The 19,207-nt window shown below is 40.2% G+C and overlaps 1 protein-coding gene across 1 annotated transcript in view; it reads right to left on the bottom strand.

Annotated features, from left to right (window-relative positions):
- Usp (retinoid X receptor ultraspiracle) overlaps window positions 1–18,757 on the bottom strand; it is an 84,278-nt gene extending 65,521 nt beyond the window's left edge. The window contains exon 1 of the mRNA XM_078191235.1: window positions 18,425–18,757. Coding sequence (XP_078047361.1) covers window positions 18,425–18,443 — 19 coding nt within the window. The 5' untranslated portion in view covers window positions 18,444–18,757. The remainder of the gene's footprint in view (window positions 1–18,424) is intronic.
- Window positions 18,758–19,207: the final 450 nt, after the last annotated feature.

Here is a 19,207-nt window from a genome sequence, read left to right on the forward strand (position 1 = left end):
TCGTTTGTGGAAATGATAAGTCAGTCGGAAGAATATCCTTTGACCGAAGATGTTAATGGGAACTGTCTCGTTAATTTCGACAAAGTATAGAACGAGTAATTTGTAACACGGAGAGAGCGATCGCGAGGTGGTCCGAATCCGTGGACGACAGGATGAAAACGTATCGGCGCACAGTGGTCCGGATTGACGCAAGGTGTGCCATTTGACCAAAAAATGAACTTTCGAATATCGATCTAAATTGAACATATACTACTTCTTAAATGTCCACCTACCTCGAAAATAAAAATGTTTGCATGATTTAATACAATTTTGTAATAGAAATAATGGTTTAAAGTCGGACTTCCTAAGAATAGTGGTTTTCGTCAAAAATAATTGCCTGTCTTCTTTTCGATGTTGTGACGTAACCATTTAATATTTTGATTTCAAACTTTTTTTGCATTAAAGGGGAACCTTTTGCGATTAAAATCCATTCCTGTAATAATAAGTTTCACAAAAAATGTGCTGGAAAAATATTGTCAAATAAACTGTTACAAATTCTTCAAATTTTTTATATTCGGTAGACAATATCTAGCAAGTCCCAACGAATCCCAGCCTGTAACAAATTGGAATATATTCAGGACAGCTTCCTCTAAACGGCTAAAAAAGAAACTATTCCACCTTCGTCCACCTTTTCAAATTATATTTGTTTAAAGTTCCTAACGTCTGACGCGTCAGCGCGCCTATCTCCAAACTCCGTGAAGAGAAAAGCTAAACATCTGCCTCATTCGAAGGAACTGTTTAGATTATAATAGAACATTGTCTCTGTTATGATTTCGATAAGACTTTTTCAGCCTTCTTTTGAATGCTGGTTGATTTGGGTGCATCAGAATCTATTGAGCATTCACACTGAGCAAACGGCCAGAGCATTTTTTATATAGTAAATTAGTGTTTGAATTCCCTTTAAGTTCTATTTTTTATAATTTGTGTTTTTTATTTTACTCGTATTTATTATTATTTATCCTGATATAGAGTTTAAGCTATATTTAAAGTTTGTTGTGGTACGTCGATATAGGATTTCGTTTTGCTTCTATTTGGTAAGTATGCAGACTCTTAAAGATATATTACAATATATAACGATTCAGTACATGAAATGTCTTTCTTTCCTATTTAGATATTTATTTAATATAAATGGAAGGTTTCCGGACAAATAAAGATTTATTTGTTATGTTACGGAACAACAAGAGGGATATGAATGATTATTCATATCTCTATGAGAAAATAATTAAAAAAGTCCAGAACCCTACCATAGATATTGAAATGTTAAAAGTTTGTTTGAGGAAATATGCATTCAAATTAAAAGAAAGATGGCGTTCTTCTAACTACTTAGAAAAACGATTTTTACAAAGAAATAAGATTTGGCTAAAACAAGACGTTATATATCCAAGTTCAGTGTTACACGAATTTGCATCGACAAGTGCTGCACCACAACCACACTTATCCACTGTACTTGTTTACAAAGATTTTAAACAAATTAGAACACGAAACACCCGAAAAAATTCTAGGATTGAAACAAATAGAGATATACTATATCGTCTCCTTTTAACATCAGATCTGTACATGTCCACCATTCGAATAAAATCGTGTACTAAAAAGAATAAGGAATTAGATCCAGAGGCGTTAGATTTAATAATGAAATAATAAGAAATATAATATTAATAGTTGTAATTATAATTAGAATATTAATAACAATAATAATAATAATAATAATAACTAATGAAATTAATGTATTTTTCCTTAATTAATCCATAACCTGTCATTATTTCATTGATCAATTTAAATTTCGCGTTTATACCTTTTACGAATGACAAGTTATAGGGCCACGGCACACCTTGCGCCAATCCGGACCACTGTGCGGCGGAGCGGAGCGCAACAGTATCCTTGTCGGTTTTTGCGAACAGGTGAGTAGGACGAGAAAAGGTTAACAGGACTCGGCGATATTCCGTTTACATTCTTCGACGGAACTGGTTTCTCCCTCGATCCGTCGTCGTCAGGGATGCTGTGTATAGTTCTCTCGCGGACTCTAGGATGATCACCGAATGCGAGAGAAAAATCATCGGCATTCCGAGTTCGGCGCCGTCTCTCAAACGGCGCCAGTCTTATCTCGCATTGTTGAACATCGACAATTTTCCGTTAACACTTCACCGACCGGTCATTCGGCCGTAAACAATTAGCGCAAATTTTCGTTTCCATTTTCATTTCATTTGTTTTATTAATCGCGAGAGATATTTAATGTTTAAAATATTATACAATAATGTTGAAGCTTTGTGTAGTGTAATTTAATATATTTATTTCAATAATAGGTAATAAATTATTAGTTACCACTAATAATAAAGTGTTAACACGTCGAGCGTGTTAAACATATCAGCTCCAAAAATACTCGCAACATCGAAACCGAATTAATTAATGAAACGAAACCTACAATCTTCACTCTTTTGTATTCCAAAAGTTTCAGTAATATTTAGTTTTTGTGCAAATATAAGTTTATTGAAAAAAGAAATAAATATCTGTTAAACACTAAATTTTAGGTAAAGATCGGCGATATACTAATTTATGTTTTAATAGTTACCGTCCAGCCGTAGTCGATCGATTTTATTTCCGCGCGTTGTTCTTTAAGAACGCGTCCACGGTTATTCGCAAATAAGACATCTATAAACTGTAAGAAGCTATAAACAAAGGAGGAGAGAGAGAGAGAGAGAGGCGAACGAGTTCGTTTCCAGCCGAAGTGTTAAAAGTATCGTAAAGCATCTCCGATCTGAGCATCGATCACCGCGGCGTCAGACCGAAGACATAAATTCTGCATTGTGACACGATTCCGTGTGCAGTTGAACGGAAACGTAATTCATTTTGCGATAATCGTGATTTACGGCGGAACGGGCTGCCCCGCAATCATTTTAGCTGCCAGAAGTCCTCAATTAGCAAGAGTAGAGAGGAGCAATGAAATTCTCCATTACAGTTGCCCGCTAGTAAATACGACGTCGATCCAAATATAATCTCGAAACTATGATGGCGTCGATAGGAATCGAAGGAAATTCTGGACGCGGACAACTTTGCTAGGATTCGGAAGCTGGGCTATTTCCAAAATAATTAAATACAATATTTCTGAGTTAGTAATACAATGAACACGTACTCAATAGCGCCACGAAACAATAAATAATTAAAACCTCGATTTGGAGGAATAAAATGAAAAATTGTCAAGAAATGCTTTCGACTCCTGTTTCACTTTCTGTCATAGACGCAATGTGGAGGCGAACAACTTTGCTAGGATTCAGAAGCCTGCGCTACTTCCAAAATAATTAAATACAATATTTCTGAGATAGTAATACAATGAACACGTACTCAATGGCGCCACGAAACCAAAATAATTAAAACCTCGATTTGGAGGAATAAAATGAAAAATTGTTAAGAAATGCATTCGACTCCTGTTTCACTTTCTGTCATAGACGCAATGTGGAGGCGAACAACTTTGCTAGGATTCGAAAGCCTGCGCTATTTCCAAAATAATTAAACACAATATTTCTGAGATAGAAATACAATGAACACGTACTCAATGGCGCCATGAGACAAAAATAATTAAAACTTCGATTTAGAGGAATAAAATGAAAAATTGTCAAGATATGCTTTCGAGACCAAGGACCACTCTCTGTCATAGACGCAACTTTTTTTTTAAAATCATCGCAAAGGAGCGAGAAGAATGAACGTTCGCTGGACCGTCATCGGGGAAAGATAGCAAATGCCGTCCGCGTTCGATTAAGACACGGCGGGACGGAAACGTAGCGGTTGAATGCAAAGGAAGTCGAGGCGAGAGAAGGGGAGAGAGAAGCGAAGCCCAGAACAGAAGAAAGCCGCGCGCGATGGTGCAGCTGTTTCGACTGGTCCGGTTGCACAATGCAGAATTCGGGTACTAATTCTAAAGCGAGCGCACCAATCAGGCCCAGTATTGTTCACCCATGAAAGCTCGAAATTTTTCAGGGTTAATCGTTCCTTGAAACCTAATAAGCGTCCGTCTAATGCACCGTCGGACCCTCGAACACCAACGAAATAACGGAATAGCAGAAACGACTGGACATTGTTTTTCGAGGACCGCGTGCACGTATACGAATTTTTAATCAATCCCGATTGATTTCTTCGCGCGAGAACGCTATTAGATATTCTCTCCTAACACGTTGAGCGTCGCGTCACCCAAATATGGGTGACATTAATTTTTGACCAATTTTGAAAATTTATTTTTATTGTAATGTATTTGAATAAATTGAATTTGATTAGAATGTTTCGAATGCGAAAGAGTTCCAATACCACCCCTTCTTATGATAAATATTAACTTTCTAGCTTCGCTTTAATTAATTAAATTGTTTTAACTGTGTGAGAGTTTTAGTGGTCGATTGTCGGCAGTCAACGTGTTAGAGTAGTTCAACCCCTTGCGTTGCAGTAACGAGTCAGACTCGTGACGAACATTTTATACATGATCTACCGATTACAATTCATATATTATCTCCTGATTATGGTTCATATATGTGCCCATAATTACGAAAGTGGTCCAAGTCATATATTTCTTGTTTCGGGATATTTAATGAATCGCATTTGAATAAATTAAAAAATATTTTTACATTATGCGACATTTTAATTTATAATCTTATTAGTCTTGATTAATGGAAATTTATTATAGATACGAAATTTTGTGTGAATTTCATAGGAAAATGTTGTTTTTAAAGCTTGAATTGACTTAGACCATTTTCAAAATTAACTGACTAACATTTATCAATCATTTTTAAAAAGTAATCCATTTTTATCATAATTTCGAGTTTTTAAGATTTTTAAAATGTTCCTGAAAAATTCGAGGAATGTATGGTAGTAAACACATAAGATCTTTATGTTTTTCTTCCGTTACTGGTCTGGTGGATCTAATGATTAAATCTCGTACATGGTGCAACGATTGAATCACACGTATCTATAGCCTAATGAATCAAATTTAATAACCTAATGATTCATACAGAAATTGTCTCGTCCTATTAAGAAAAATGATAAAAGGCAAAGAAACGACAATCGACAGAGCTGTCAGAAATGCTTTAAATTTGACAAACAATACCAAACAACTAGAAAAACTGAGTCGCTGTTATTTCCATCGGAGATGCAGCGGAGAAGTATTAAAATTCTCTCGATCCTATCACGAAAACGAAGACAGCGGTGGGCGTCGAAGATGACGGATCAGAAGAGCGGCGGCGGGTGCATGATCGGTCGCCGCTGCCGGCCAGCTCACATGCACTTGTCCCGCTATAAATAATGCCCGTTCGCGAGGCACGAGAGGAAGGATGATCAATCAGGTGTAGGCGGGCAGGGACACTCTCTGACGAGAGGTGGGAGAACGGGAGAGAGAACAGTCAAGGACAACGTACGTGACCGCCGCATTGCGACGGAAGATTCTGCTACGGTCCTGAAATTCTTTGCTCGAGAAACAAACTAATCGTCCGGCGTCGGTCGATGAGCGAACCGTTCGTTCACCCTGCGATTCTCTCGCCGATCTCGAATCCCTCTCGATTATACGCCTTCAAGGTTCTTCGCTCGTCGACGAAAAGTTTTGCCTGGTCTAAAGCTCGGCTTAGGCTACAATTACTAAGCAGGTACTGAACAAATATTCTTCAAATATTAAAGACGAATTCGCGGTTCGATTATAACCCTTTGACGACTCTGAGACCCTGATCAAATTTATCGCATCCGTTTCCATTTAATAAACTGCCGGTGGTAGCGAACGCGTCGAGTATTCTATCGCTGTTGGCTTCGTAAACAGTGCGCTCTGCACCGAGATTATTAACGATGCAACAAAGGTACCTGCGACCGCGTCGAAACGGAGACAGCAAAGAGCTCGGCTCCTTCGTTTCTTTTTTATCTTATATCCGCCGCGACAACGCTCGCCTCCCTTTAAACCGCGAGAAAAACCTTGACCAAGTTAAGGATAACCGTATTAAGCTCCCTCCGCCCTCTCGTAAGCCAATCAACCGAAGAAAGTGCTTAACGGAAAGCAAATTACTGTTTGTTCTTAACGTTGAGCAAGTGTGGCGACGGCGCGCTATAAAAATACGGTAGAACGCGTTCTCGCCGCGCGCTTTCGAGACCGGTGCTATTTTTTCATTCTATTCGCGAGCTCTTCGCCACCTGCGTCATAATCGCGCGTGATTCGCGCGACACTCGATTCTCTCGGATCCATTTTCCGAGATTTTCGAAAATAGCGTGCTCGCCCTTTATACTTGTCTAAAATCTCACGTATTTCCAACGTAATCACACCTTTCACTTTCTCTACCATCTTTTATTCTACTCCTTGTGTGTGTAGTACCTCTGGCATTAATAACATCGCCCGTATGTAGAAAATACCAACGATATTTTACGTAATAAATGGATCGTTTATGACGTCATCGGAAATGTTTCTTTACGAAGAGTTAAACACACGCTACCGCGCGCGGTACACGTCAGATTGTAATGCAGCATGGTGGCATCATTAGAATGAATAACAGCATTGCTCAACCTCGCCCTTTCCATGCGTACGTTGTAAATATAGTTGCCGGGTTCTCGCTTATTCGTCTCCGTCGTCCTGGCGCAGGATGCGTTAAAAATACACGGACAATGCGGAATAATTTTTCTCGCGGGTCGATCGATGCTTGAAAAATATTGCAGGTAACGTTGTATTGCGTAGGGCTGCGTAACGCGTGTCCGTTGGTTAACAGCCCTTCGCTTCGCGCGAACATCGGCGAGCATCGATTCGCTTTGAAACGAAGTTTCATTTGAGAACTAATCGTTCGTCTATACGTATACATATTTGTTAGACCGCGATTTTGCATGCATATATTTCAGCGACGATTCGATGGAATTCAGTGGTTAAACGGTTTCACTAAAATCCAAACGATATTAACCCTTTGGCGCCATTATGGTGAAAATTATTTTTATAGATATCGTCAAGGCTTCGATTTAACAAATTGTTGAAATTGTAACTGTTATATGAGTCACAAGACTGAATTTCATATGCACAAAATAAATTTTATTTTATAAAATAGAAACACTAGAAGCCGGACAAATTATTTCAGACGTGCAGTTGCAATGGCTTCGCGTGTAAAGGGTTAAACATTGATGAGGAGTTATCGAAATTCTATAAATAAGAAATTCTAGAGTTTCGCGCGTCGATGTTATAAACGCAGAAAATGCGCGCAGCCTAATAATAAAATCATTGTTAGTTTCCACGAAATATCTCTGTGGTAGGAATAAATTACTTACTGTGCGGAGCGGCAGCGTGGTTATCATGGTAGAATATTATGAAATATAATATAAGTGAACTGCGGGCGAAACTAACCGAGTAACTCACCTGCAACAGAGAGAAATAAATTGCAGTTAGTACCATATACGGATGTTACGAATTATAAATTGTTTTAAGCAAGTTTCCGGAGCTGTAAACGCGCAGAGGGATCTGCGATCCATCGATAACAGTCACCAGTTACGCGGTGTCGCCGAGAAATTCGCCGAAAAGGGTGTTCACCAACGGGAGATTTTTAGAGACCTCGAGAACCATAATTCACCTCGAGACTTGTAATTAGTATGATGGATTGCCGCGTGGTCGATAAAAGGTAATCACCTCGTCAACTATTCCTCGAATAGGCTAACCGTTCCAAGGAACGATAAAACAAAAAGAACCATAACTAATTTGAATGTTCTTGCATAGACGATAGAGATTTATATGCACGTACGGCTGTTTCTGTTATTTAATAACTTGTCATCTCCTTTAAAATCATATTCCCTGTGAAAATTCATTTTCGTCCTTCGTATCTCATATCTATCGTTTTCGTGTCGCATTAAATGTAATTTAATTATTATTAAGAATTAATTGAAACGATGGAACCGAAAACACAGTGGAAACATGAAAACAATTGAAATATTCTATTGCAACATGTTCAGCCCAATAGACTAGTTCAGTTGCGTAAAGATATTTTATCAATCAATTGTATCGCATGAATTTCGTCGGCTGTCAAAAAGTTGCTTTTAATGCCCGGCGAGGAACCGGCGTTAAAAACTTTTTGAATTTCGTGAAATTGGAATCTTGTTTGTTCTCTGTATTTGGAAGAGATCCACGTATTCCCCGGCAAAACCGCACTTGACCCAATTTCGCGCAGCGTCTAGTACCCAATGGTCCCGGGAAGCTTTTCCCTTCCCCGGCTGGGAAAAGCGTCGCGGCACGAATCGCGTTCGAGTTTGAAATTGCACCGGCAACCTTGACATTCCCACGAGAGATCGGTAAATGGAAGCTCGTCACGTAAAGTGAACTTCCGAGGGCCTTGTAACAGGAAATCACGCCGAGGTGCGCCCGTATAACGCAATATACTTCGACGGTGATACACCTAACCCGTACGTCCGCCCATCGAACCGCGTGCCTGCCACCCCAATTTCCCACCTGAACGCCACTACAAATAGTATGGTAAATAGTCAGGTTTTTTTTTCGGTGGCGAATCGATCCGGCCGATAGCCGCGCGTTCGCCAACGAAGGATTATCCATATATTACGCGGGCTTTAAATACACCGCACGGAAATAAATCAATGCGGCGTTCTTCCATTGAAACATATCTTTGATTTCGTTCTACGGAATATTTCATGAACGCGATCGATAACGCGATTCTTCGTTGTGTTACCGGAAGGGTCGACCGTTTGAATTTTATCCTGCTGCGGAACGTGTTCACCTTTTTACACTCCAAATTAATCCCTTTTTCACGGTTCGCATTCGTCTTTTGGAAAATCAAATCGACCACTTTGCAAATCAAATTTAATTATTTGCAAATTAAATTATTTGCAAATTAAATTTAATTATTTGCAAATTAAATTTACTTATTTAGAACTATTTCTAATAAATTTTATATTAAATTTGAAAAATTGAATAAAGCACGATAAACTTTGTTTATAATATTATAATCTCATAAGGATGGATGAAAGGTGCAAAAAGGTGAATATAATTTACAAGAGAATTAATTATGAGTGCGAGGCCTATACTCTTTCATTTTTCTATTTTTGTTCGAGCAATAATATGATCGGAGCATCGCGCTTGGAGTCTTTTTACATAAATTCCACAATGAAACACCTACCAGACATGAAGTAATTAATGAAAAATAATTCTCGTCATTGTAAAGCATGCGCTGCCTACGCAGTTTCGCCCACGCGTGCGCTTAACAAAAGCACAAATTTACATTGAACAAATAGTCAGCTTCCATGAAATAAATAAATGAACAAATTTCAAAGGTGAAACTTCGACGCGAGAACTATAAAATAACGAGTGCGTTATTGCAACTATTCGAACACAAATCGAAAGATCTTATGGCAGAGAATAATAAGAACATGGAATAGATATTCCATTATTTATGAATTATTAAAATTACTAAGAGAAGAAATAAATTCCAGCGTAAATATTGTGCCACGTAAACGTTGCATTTTATTTTGCCTGAAAATCGATAGACCAATAGCTTGTTAAATAAACGTAACTGCATTAAAATAGACTGCGTATTAATAGATAAATTCGCATTGATGTCGTTAACATTGCAACGTTATCAACGTTACGATATTACTTTCACGTGAATATATGAAAAACACGTATTTCCGTATTTCGTACCGGTGGTTCGATGGGATGAGGAAAGCAGTAATCTGTATCGGCAGATTATAATTTAATACATGATCGAGGTCAACGTATAAAATGGAACAACAATGACGATGGAAACAGGACAACGATAAAAGCGGTGGTGGCCGACTGAAAGCGAATATAGGTCAGCCAAATGAGCCGGGATTATGAAGGATGCGCTGCACGCGTCACGTGTAACAGATACCTCTAACTGACTGTATCATTTCTTTTTTCTGCTTGCCACCTTCGTTTTATTTCGAATGCAGTCAGCAGATGCTGTCGCTGCTCGTTGGCCGATCGCGACATTAAAAAAAAATATCTACATCTAAATGCGATCATCCTGTGCAATTGACACCGTTTACAGTCGTGGTTCGCGCGATTCCAGAGCGTGTCGGTCGGTATTCAAATTAAGCTCGAAGGACCCAAAGCAGGAAAAAAACCCGCGCGGATTACCTGGAATCCATTGATCGAAGAAACCGGCGAAGGTGAGACCGTAATTACTCTCACTCGTACACCGTTTACCTGTTTCCTGGCGTACTACGCCTCTCGACTATCGGCGCGATAATCTTCGCGAACCGATTCGCTTAAGATCGTTCGCTGTGCCTCGAGGAATGATTAGACCGCGAATTTATATGAAACAAATAAAAATTACCCGCGCCAACTGGAAGAAATAGAAATTAACTGGCCAATTAATCGTGAATGTTAATTCGAATAGATCGAGGACGATAGATATTAACGTTCCGAAATTCCTCCGGCTTTTCTGTTATTTGAAATTCTGAGTATGTACTCGTTTTTATCATAAATGCATAAAATCAGCAGTCTAGCGATTATGCACCCCGTGGAGGCAGCTGCCGTTTCTATCGAGGAAAATGAGATGACACGCGAAGATACACCTGGCCCCGGCGTCTGGAACCGCGGCTGGTAGGCTAGGAGAGCTGGTCAGAGTACGCGAAAGGAGGAGGTAACTGGGTCACTAGGTGAGTCGTGCTAAACAGTGCACGGGAGTGTCCCGACATTGACCTATATGTCTACTTTGTGTGTGCACTTGCCTCCCCCTACCGTGACTCCTCGCTATCTCTCTCTCTCTCTTTCTCTCTCGCTCTCTTTCTTTCTCCGTCTCTCGATCCCCACATCTCTCTCCGCGTCCCGTTCGCTCGGTTTCCCTCTTTCTCTGTCACTCCTCCCTCGAGCATCCCCTCCAGCCATGCACTTTCCAGCCAATTGCATATAGGGTCTCTCTGCTTGCACTCCGAGTGCACTTTCCCCACCATCGGGACGCCACCCCGGCGCCGACCCGTCCCGCCACCCTCGGTCAGACGCGATCGATGCTTCAACGAGAGACCCACCGCTATCAATTGAGAAGCTCGAATCGTAAACGATACAAGTGGCCGACGCGAGAACGATCCGCCGAAAACTAGCGGAACGAAGATGCCCGATGCCAGACCCACATTTTCTTCTTACAATTTTCTATCGACACGCTGAGTGCCACGCGATTATATAAGGAAATCCCCCGTCAGGCCACGCACGCTGGCATCGTGGTACAGCAACGCGAAACGCGCTACTTGCAAATTGGAATTTATTCGATGCATTAAATCCATTGAAATCTTCTGAAAAAATATATTAGTGATAGAAACCAGTATTCAATAAATATTAAGAGAACTTTAAATCAATTTTAGGTAACAACCTAAAACAATGTAAATTTTTTAGTTTCATATCATATTTCACAGAGAGTTCGGTGTCAGTCACCGATGACTGACGTGGCACACTCGACGTGTTAAAAATTAAAATGGCGGTACTCGAAACCCGTCGAAACGCAAAAAGTTTCGAGTTCTAAAAGAGATTATGTATACTCGATATTTTTTTTACCGCAATATTCAATATCGCCTCGGATGATAAAAATCAGCAGATGAAAGCCAAGCAAGCGACACTTGTTAGAAGAATTGATTTCATCATTTAGGACTTATCGAAATCGTTTAAAATAGAGATTATTCTCTATACAGTTCTCGTTTTTTGCAATCAATGCACAACATTTTCATTTTGCATAAACATCCGTGTGCCTATTAGTAAAATAATCACATAACCTGACATAACCTGCAAAAAAGAACACACAAGAGTACCGATTTCAATGAAGTTATAAACTACGACCAGCTTTCTATGGAAAAACGCTACCGCGCGACTACGTGCATCCTGATAATCATTATCAGAGCATTAGAGCTGGTTAGGACAATTACGATACGTTAAGGCGTATCATAATTTGGTCCAGCAGACGAAATTGGCGTTCCACGTTCCAGGCGATTAGAAGCAAGTGTCGTCGTTCGATAAGAGGTACGACAACTTCCCACAATGCGTGGGTTTACGCAACAACGCCTGGCTAGACCAGGGTCGCGGTGATGTTGTCGCTTAGAGGCTCGCTCTCGTGCGCCACGAGCCAGCGTGAGAAAACCACGTGGAGTGTGACGAGAGACTCGTTCGAGTTTCCCTCCTTCTCTGTCGCGCGATCCACTATTTATATTTCCGCAAGGTTGTGCGCCGCTGCTCTCGGGGCACACGCACACGAGCGGCGCGCTCGCGCGCGTACGCAGATCTCATTGCGAAACAATTTATTATCGTTGTCCCCCGCGAGGTCGCCGATGAACTATTCACCGATACGTTTCTCGCGGGCGCGAACAGGTGAGGCATCCGGTATGGGGACGCACAGGGTAGTTCGCGTGAACTCGTTAGGAGTCTAACAGTTCATCCAACTGAATCGTTCGCATGATAAGAGTTCACCGATTATTTACTAAACTATGGATCTTTGTGCAAAGTAAACATTGTATGCATTTATTGCGAGACACTTGGCTGAGTCATTTCTTCTTTAACATTTTACCGACCGGTCATTGGTAAATCAAAATTAAAAATTTAGCTCAATGTTAAATTTCCGTTTCTATTTTCATTTGATTTATTTTATCAATCGCGAAAAATATTTAATATTTAAATAATTATGTAATAATAGTGAAGCATACGGTAGTACAATATAACACATTGATCTCAATAATAGATATCAAATTATTGGTTACTATGATAACCGATTAATAGGGTACCGGTCGCTAAAGTGTTAATCCCTTGCCAGTTTCATTGCAATTGCTACAATTAGAATTTTTCATCGCGCCCGGGACGCCCGTTTATCATGCCGCGAACCTTCGAAATTATGTGAACCGATCGTCGAGCACCGAAAAACCGGCCAACCATCGAAAGCTCGTGTCGTTTCATTCGCAGAAGCTCGTATCAGCGATTATTTTATAAACGCGGTGCCCGTGTTACAACATTTATTCGACATGCTGGTAGCGATTAAGATAAGCCGCCGGTTGCGCGAGTCCGCCATTTTCGTCTTCGATATTTCGGTATAGTTCGATCTACGTTGAATCGACGCGATTCTTGCATTTTATATCCTTCTTACCTACTTCCCCCGAATATTATTTTAACGCTTGTAAAATAGCGCGACCTCGGTTACCGATTACAAACTATATTAACCGTAGCGAAAACCTGCGCCATAGTGCTTTATTAAGATCACGATTACGATTCGATCCGCACGATTCTTTCCGCCGGTCGATTTATTACGGACAATAAACGGAGCTCGTTAATTCCGCAACGATCCGCCGGCTATTCTTTTTATCAATTCTCGAAACGTAAATAACTGATTATGACACCCGGCTCGGAATGCGTCCAACGATACAATTTAATCAGCGTCGTACAGAAACAACGGGAGGGGAAGAAAAGAAATGTGTGAGGAGTCGTTTCTGGACGTTGACCCGCGACAAATTTCCATCGGTGACCGTGCACGACCTGCGCAACGATTTCGTGCGTGAGCAACGGCGAAGAAAAAGGGGAAGATGCTCGTTTCTTTTAAGTAGATTCGAGCCGCAGTGATAAACCGATTACGCGTCGCCACGCGATAATGCGCTCGCAGTGTCAATACACGCGGATCCGTCCGGCGACGCGATTGTTCTCGATGCCAACTCTTTATCATCGTCGTATTTTTTCCTGTTACGCGAGTTCCGTTCGATCGAAGCTCTGAATATATCAACAAATCATGTCTTCTGAGCCAATTTTAAAAAAATTGATCGACAACCTTTCGTTCTATGTACACGGAAATGCTAATCTACTTTAACCCCTGGCCGTACCATTTTCGTCACAGTTACTGCGATTAGGAATTTTTTAATTGACATAATTTCTTAGAAGGGACAGAACATTAACATTTATTCCGTACCTGAATTCCCTGAAATACATAAATATTAATAACAAGAGATTAGGATTTTATTCCAATTTTAAAGAACAGAATAACATCCATACTCAATAATTAACCCTTTGCACTCGAGTAGTGACTCTGAGGCACCACAAAAATTGTTACAGCACGTTCCAAAGTAATCTTTTATATTATGAAAAATTATATTGCAAAAATGACTCAAAGTATAACAGTTGTTGCATGAGTTACAATATTTAATTTCATATGCATAAAATACTTTTTGTCACATAAAATGGAAATACTGTATGTCAGAAAAGTTATTTTAGAATTACAGTTAAAATGACTTCGGGTCTAAAGGGTTAATTACTGTTAATTTCTATCGGGAGTCGGACTCGTCAAGGTACGGTAAGGGGTTAATATAAAATTATACAAAGTTGTTCCAGAAAAGTGGGTTACGATTAAACGACAGCAATTTTCTTTGATAGAAATATAGCTAAAATTTTCAGAAATTACTAAAGAAAAGGTTCATTGACTCACTCTGTATATTTACTGTGCCAACGTTCACACGAATGGTTAAATATTGATGAGAAAAGAACAGAATTGCATTCCAAGTGAAACGAACACAATAACGTTTATACTTGACAAGTTATTATACTCGTCAGAAAAGTGTTAATAATTGTAAGCAATTGATCTCGTTAATTTGTCTAGGTGTGTCCGTAGCTGATCGTTTCGTCATCGAGATCGTGGAGGCTTTTCTGAAACTGATCGGCGGAAAACGTGCGCCGCGGCATCCACGACGGACGCGACAGGATTTCAGGACATCCTGACCGATACGAGCCGGGAATATCTAAATGGCGAGCGTGCGTGCCGCGCGCCCACGCGCTCGAATTCTATCTCGTTAATTGGCTTGCCGGAACGGATTCGTGTCGTTGGTTCGAAACGGAATGAACCGGGCACAAACGTCGCCGTAAATTGCCCAAGTTCGCGTGGACGACGCCAGCACGTTCGCTGCAATTAATTCTGCCCGTTTCTGCAGCACGGTGTAATTGAATGAGTCGCGCTGCGCCCAGGAAACTTCGGATAACGGAGGAAAATATCAGGGAACCGTTTATCGAGAAGACGGGGGACACTGTTCCTGCATGACGAATCGTCGTCCTGTTCACGGTGTAAAGTTCTTGAATGAAGTTGGTGTTTCGCGAGCACCCTGTACATCGGCGCGCATATACGGGCGGATAGCTCGGGGAGAAAGAAAACAACGATGCTGGCAGATGTTACGGCAGCTTGCTAATTGACTCGTTCGACGAAGTTCAAATATAAGAGTCGGCTAGACGACAGCGTAAAAACACCGCATGCGGAAACAAGGCCAGTCGGGGCGAAACAAAGCGATTCCTCAATTAGGGAATGGAGGACGCTGCGAATATGTTCTTCGTGGAATCGAGCGCTCGGTTAAAACGCGGGATATTCGCCTGCGTTTTGGAACCGTGAATACCGTGCGAGCGACGTTTCTTTGAAATTCCGCAAATTCGGGTACGAAAGGCGAGAGGTTCTCTTTTCACGCGGGGCGGCCGAGCCAATGAGCAGAACTGGGCTTCGTCGATTCGTTGGCACATAAAGAGTCCTTAAAGTCAGTATTTTTCGTTAATAATAATTTTGGGACACCCTGTATAATTGTGGATTTATACGAAATAAATTGCCTCATATGCTTGTATAATGTTAACACTAAATATGCAAAGAGCTTCTTGAAATACTACTTGATTATTATTTCGATTTATTCGTATATGTTTTATATTTTCATCCCGAAAACTTATGACGCACCTAGTACGATTTGTAACAAATCAATACATCGATGTTACACTCGCAAACACATTAATAATTACATTCAGCTATTTTCGTTCCCGCTAAACGTCACGTTTAATTTGCCGTATAATACCTAGGTTTAACATGCGAATTCGTGCAATTTCATCATCGGCACGGAACAATAGGATAGCCTGGTCTGGTAAAATCCCACGCAAGGCCAACGATTATCCATCTTTCCAATTTGCGTGAATAGCACTCCCGTCACTGTCGATAAATCAATACCCTCTAATTGCCGCGAGTACGCTAACAATACATCGCATCGCAATGAAACGCAGTCCTTCGAAATGATTTGCATGAGGAATAAATCATAAGATATTTCAAACGCTTCTGCGACTTCTGTATAAGGAAAAATTACTTAAAATAGTTAGCAAGGTAGTAAATATTTGCCAACATAAGTAATTGCAGAAGGTATAAAAAACGAATATAAAAAAATATCCTTCCACGATTTTCACTTCAAATCTTCTTAATAGTGCTTTATTCGTAATCTCTACCTTAAACGAGATGTATAAGATTACAATGCAATCACAGGAAAATAAAAACTTTCGCAGGATCTAATCCAGGATGTTTACACCCGTCCGAGGATTAAGAAATGTGATCCGCACAGTTTTAAATATGTAACAGCCGAGAACCTCTATTCATTACATAGAGTGCCGCAATAATTCTTGCCGCTTGGTCCATAAGCTGTACGGTTGCCGGAGACAAGAATCGTTGGCGCAGGATATAAACAGTTTCGATAAATCGTTGATGTTTTGTAACGTAAGGTAGCGAGCAAGACTCGGCGAGAATCATTCGAGCAGGCATTGTATATGCGCTTGTCGAGCATTGCATGCAATAAGAAGGAAAAGGGATCAGGGGATATAACCGGTGTGCGGAACAACATGGCAGAGCCGGCCAATATAATATAGCAACAGCGTGGCAAAGAATAGAGAAGAATGTCGATGAGGGGTGGGGAGATTCAAAGAGAGAGGAAGAACGCGATAAGACGGAAGTATAAAAAGAAGAAAAGAGAAAGGACCATAACAGAGCACAGGTTAGAAGAAGAAGGGGAAAAAGTAGCGTAACCACCGAGGGAGAGACGTGCGCGAATGTGTGTTTGTGCAGCCGTGCAGTTCGTCCTTGGACTTATATAACAAGGAAGAGTCTAACAGGAGAAAAAAGTATCCCAGAACGGAACGAAAGATAAAAAGGGTAGATTAAAAATGAGAGGTAGAAGACTACGGCACGAGGGCGCCCTCTAAGAACAAAGAAATTCCAAGAATTTGGTAATGCCTGCATTGGTAATGCGAAACAATATCATCAACTAGCACAAAAAAAAAGAAACTCTGTTCTCCCCTCTCGGCTGTAAGACATATGAATACGGTATCTTCAATAATTACAGTCTACTCGGTTTCTTTTAAAATTAACATTTGCAACCAACATAATTATCAACTTATCCGCATATAAAACAATACAAAACGCATCTTTTATTCCACAAATAAAATAATATTATGGAATAGAAACATGCATAAACAATGAACCAAGTACTGAAAAGTTGATAATAAAATCATAATATCTATAGTTAAGAATTACTTGTATTGCACTTTAAAAAGGCATTTAGGCAACATCTCATATTTGAGAACAGTTTTCTTTCGAGCTATCTACGAACTATCTAGTATTACATGTTATAATTCTTATCAAAGAGATATTAAGTAACTATAGATGATTGTATAATACACTTCAAAAGTTCATTTCCTACTGGTGTGATACTATTGTTAAAGAACACGGTTGCAAATTATTTGGTTGATTCGACATTAACAGAAGATATAAATAATTCACCGGTCTGATACGACTTCATAAAGGTCCATGCGCAGATCGTAAGGGTTGAATACAGTGACGTAGAGGGAGAGGGGTTAATTCCCGGTAACTTGAGGTAGGACGTGCACGAACAGTCGACAGGTGTCGCCACGTTGCAACACATGCTCGACTCGGTCAAGCAATAATAATTCTCACGTGTCTCTGTCAAGCGGTACCGTGGCTTCAATTCACTGTACGCGAGACATTATCTAGGTTAAAGACACGGCGTTACGCAATAGCGTAACGCCGAACGTAGCTCTCCCAGCAAGCAACTTTCTTAAACGTCAAAGAAAAAATCAAAAACACATGTACATCCGCTTTTGGCGAGCCTACTTATCACTGACACAACCGCTCCAAAAAGAACTTTATCAACCTATTAAAGAACCGCAAATTACACGTTCTTCTATGCTCTCTCCGCATACATATAGATATATTATACATATGTATGCATATATATATTTATATATATATATATCATATATATGTATAAATCTGTACATATATATATATGCATGTATGTAAGAAGCACGCATAGGGATTGAGCCAAGAGTAGAGAGTACAGTCAAGATCAAAAGTAAGATGCGTGACATAGATTCGGACGAGAGTTAATTTTCACAGGAAGCCGTTTCCAATAGACAATATTATACTCGCAGATGATAAAGGATGAATGAGAATGAGATGCAACATGAAAATCATCGATAATATCGTGGTCGAATATCACGAATGCGGTCACTGAACTAGTTCCGTTTCGACCCTGACACTGCCATTGCCCCCAGGTCGTGATTTGTGTCAGAGACTCAATATTGCCGCGATTTTATTTCACATGCAGATTCACTCACCCCTCTCGCTGGACTCCATCGCTCGAAGGCTTCCAACACCGTGCTGGACGTCAGGTACAGGGGATGAAGATTGAGCAAGTACACGTGGATAAATTCGTCTCGGGTCTCAGGCCGCTACCTCGAAATTCACTACGATATAAACATGGCCGGTCGCTCCTCTTGTCACAATTATACCGCGGGGTCGTTGAACTTTTTCAAGATCGAGAGATCGTCACCGCGGTGACCGTCGTCTATATAGCTTTTTTCGGTGTACACGAAAAATGGTGATGCACTGTGGCTTAATAGGTGCCACCTAAAAATAGACCGTGAATTCGGCGATTGTTTTGACTAACAATGTGGTTCGCAACCTAGTCGGAGGTGGCGCTACGAATTAGAAGTCTTCCCCACGGCGCGTTTCACGGCTTACCGCTAGAGGGCTATAAGTTCTAAGTGACATTTTTCAAAGTTTTTTTATACCTAGTGGTTTATTGATTATAATTGTAACTAGGAATCGTATCACTAGCAACATATAATGTTTTATGTATTGTTTATTGTTGCGTCACCGTGCGTTGAAATTAGGAAAACTTGCCTTAGCTAAGTCGAGCTTTTAGTTCTTAGTTCGCTACATCATACTATCGATGGAGCATTGAACTTTGGACAAAATATGTGAAATAATGTCTTCCCTTAGAAAATGTCCATTCCAATCATGCAAACCAGATTTGTTTACTAAAAGAGCATCGTCTCTTGACGTTTCATGTCTTCTTATTTCATTACAAGTCCTTTTTTCAACATTTCATGCTCATA

The sequence above is a fragment of the Augochlora pura genome, chromosome 2, assembly GCF_028453695.1.
Source record: "Augochlora pura isolate Apur16 chromosome 2, APUR_v2.2.1, whole genome shotgun sequence".
In the NCBI taxonomy this organism is placed as follows: domain Eukaryota; kingdom Metazoa; phylum Arthropoda; class Insecta; order Hymenoptera; family Halictidae; genus Augochlora; species Augochlora pura.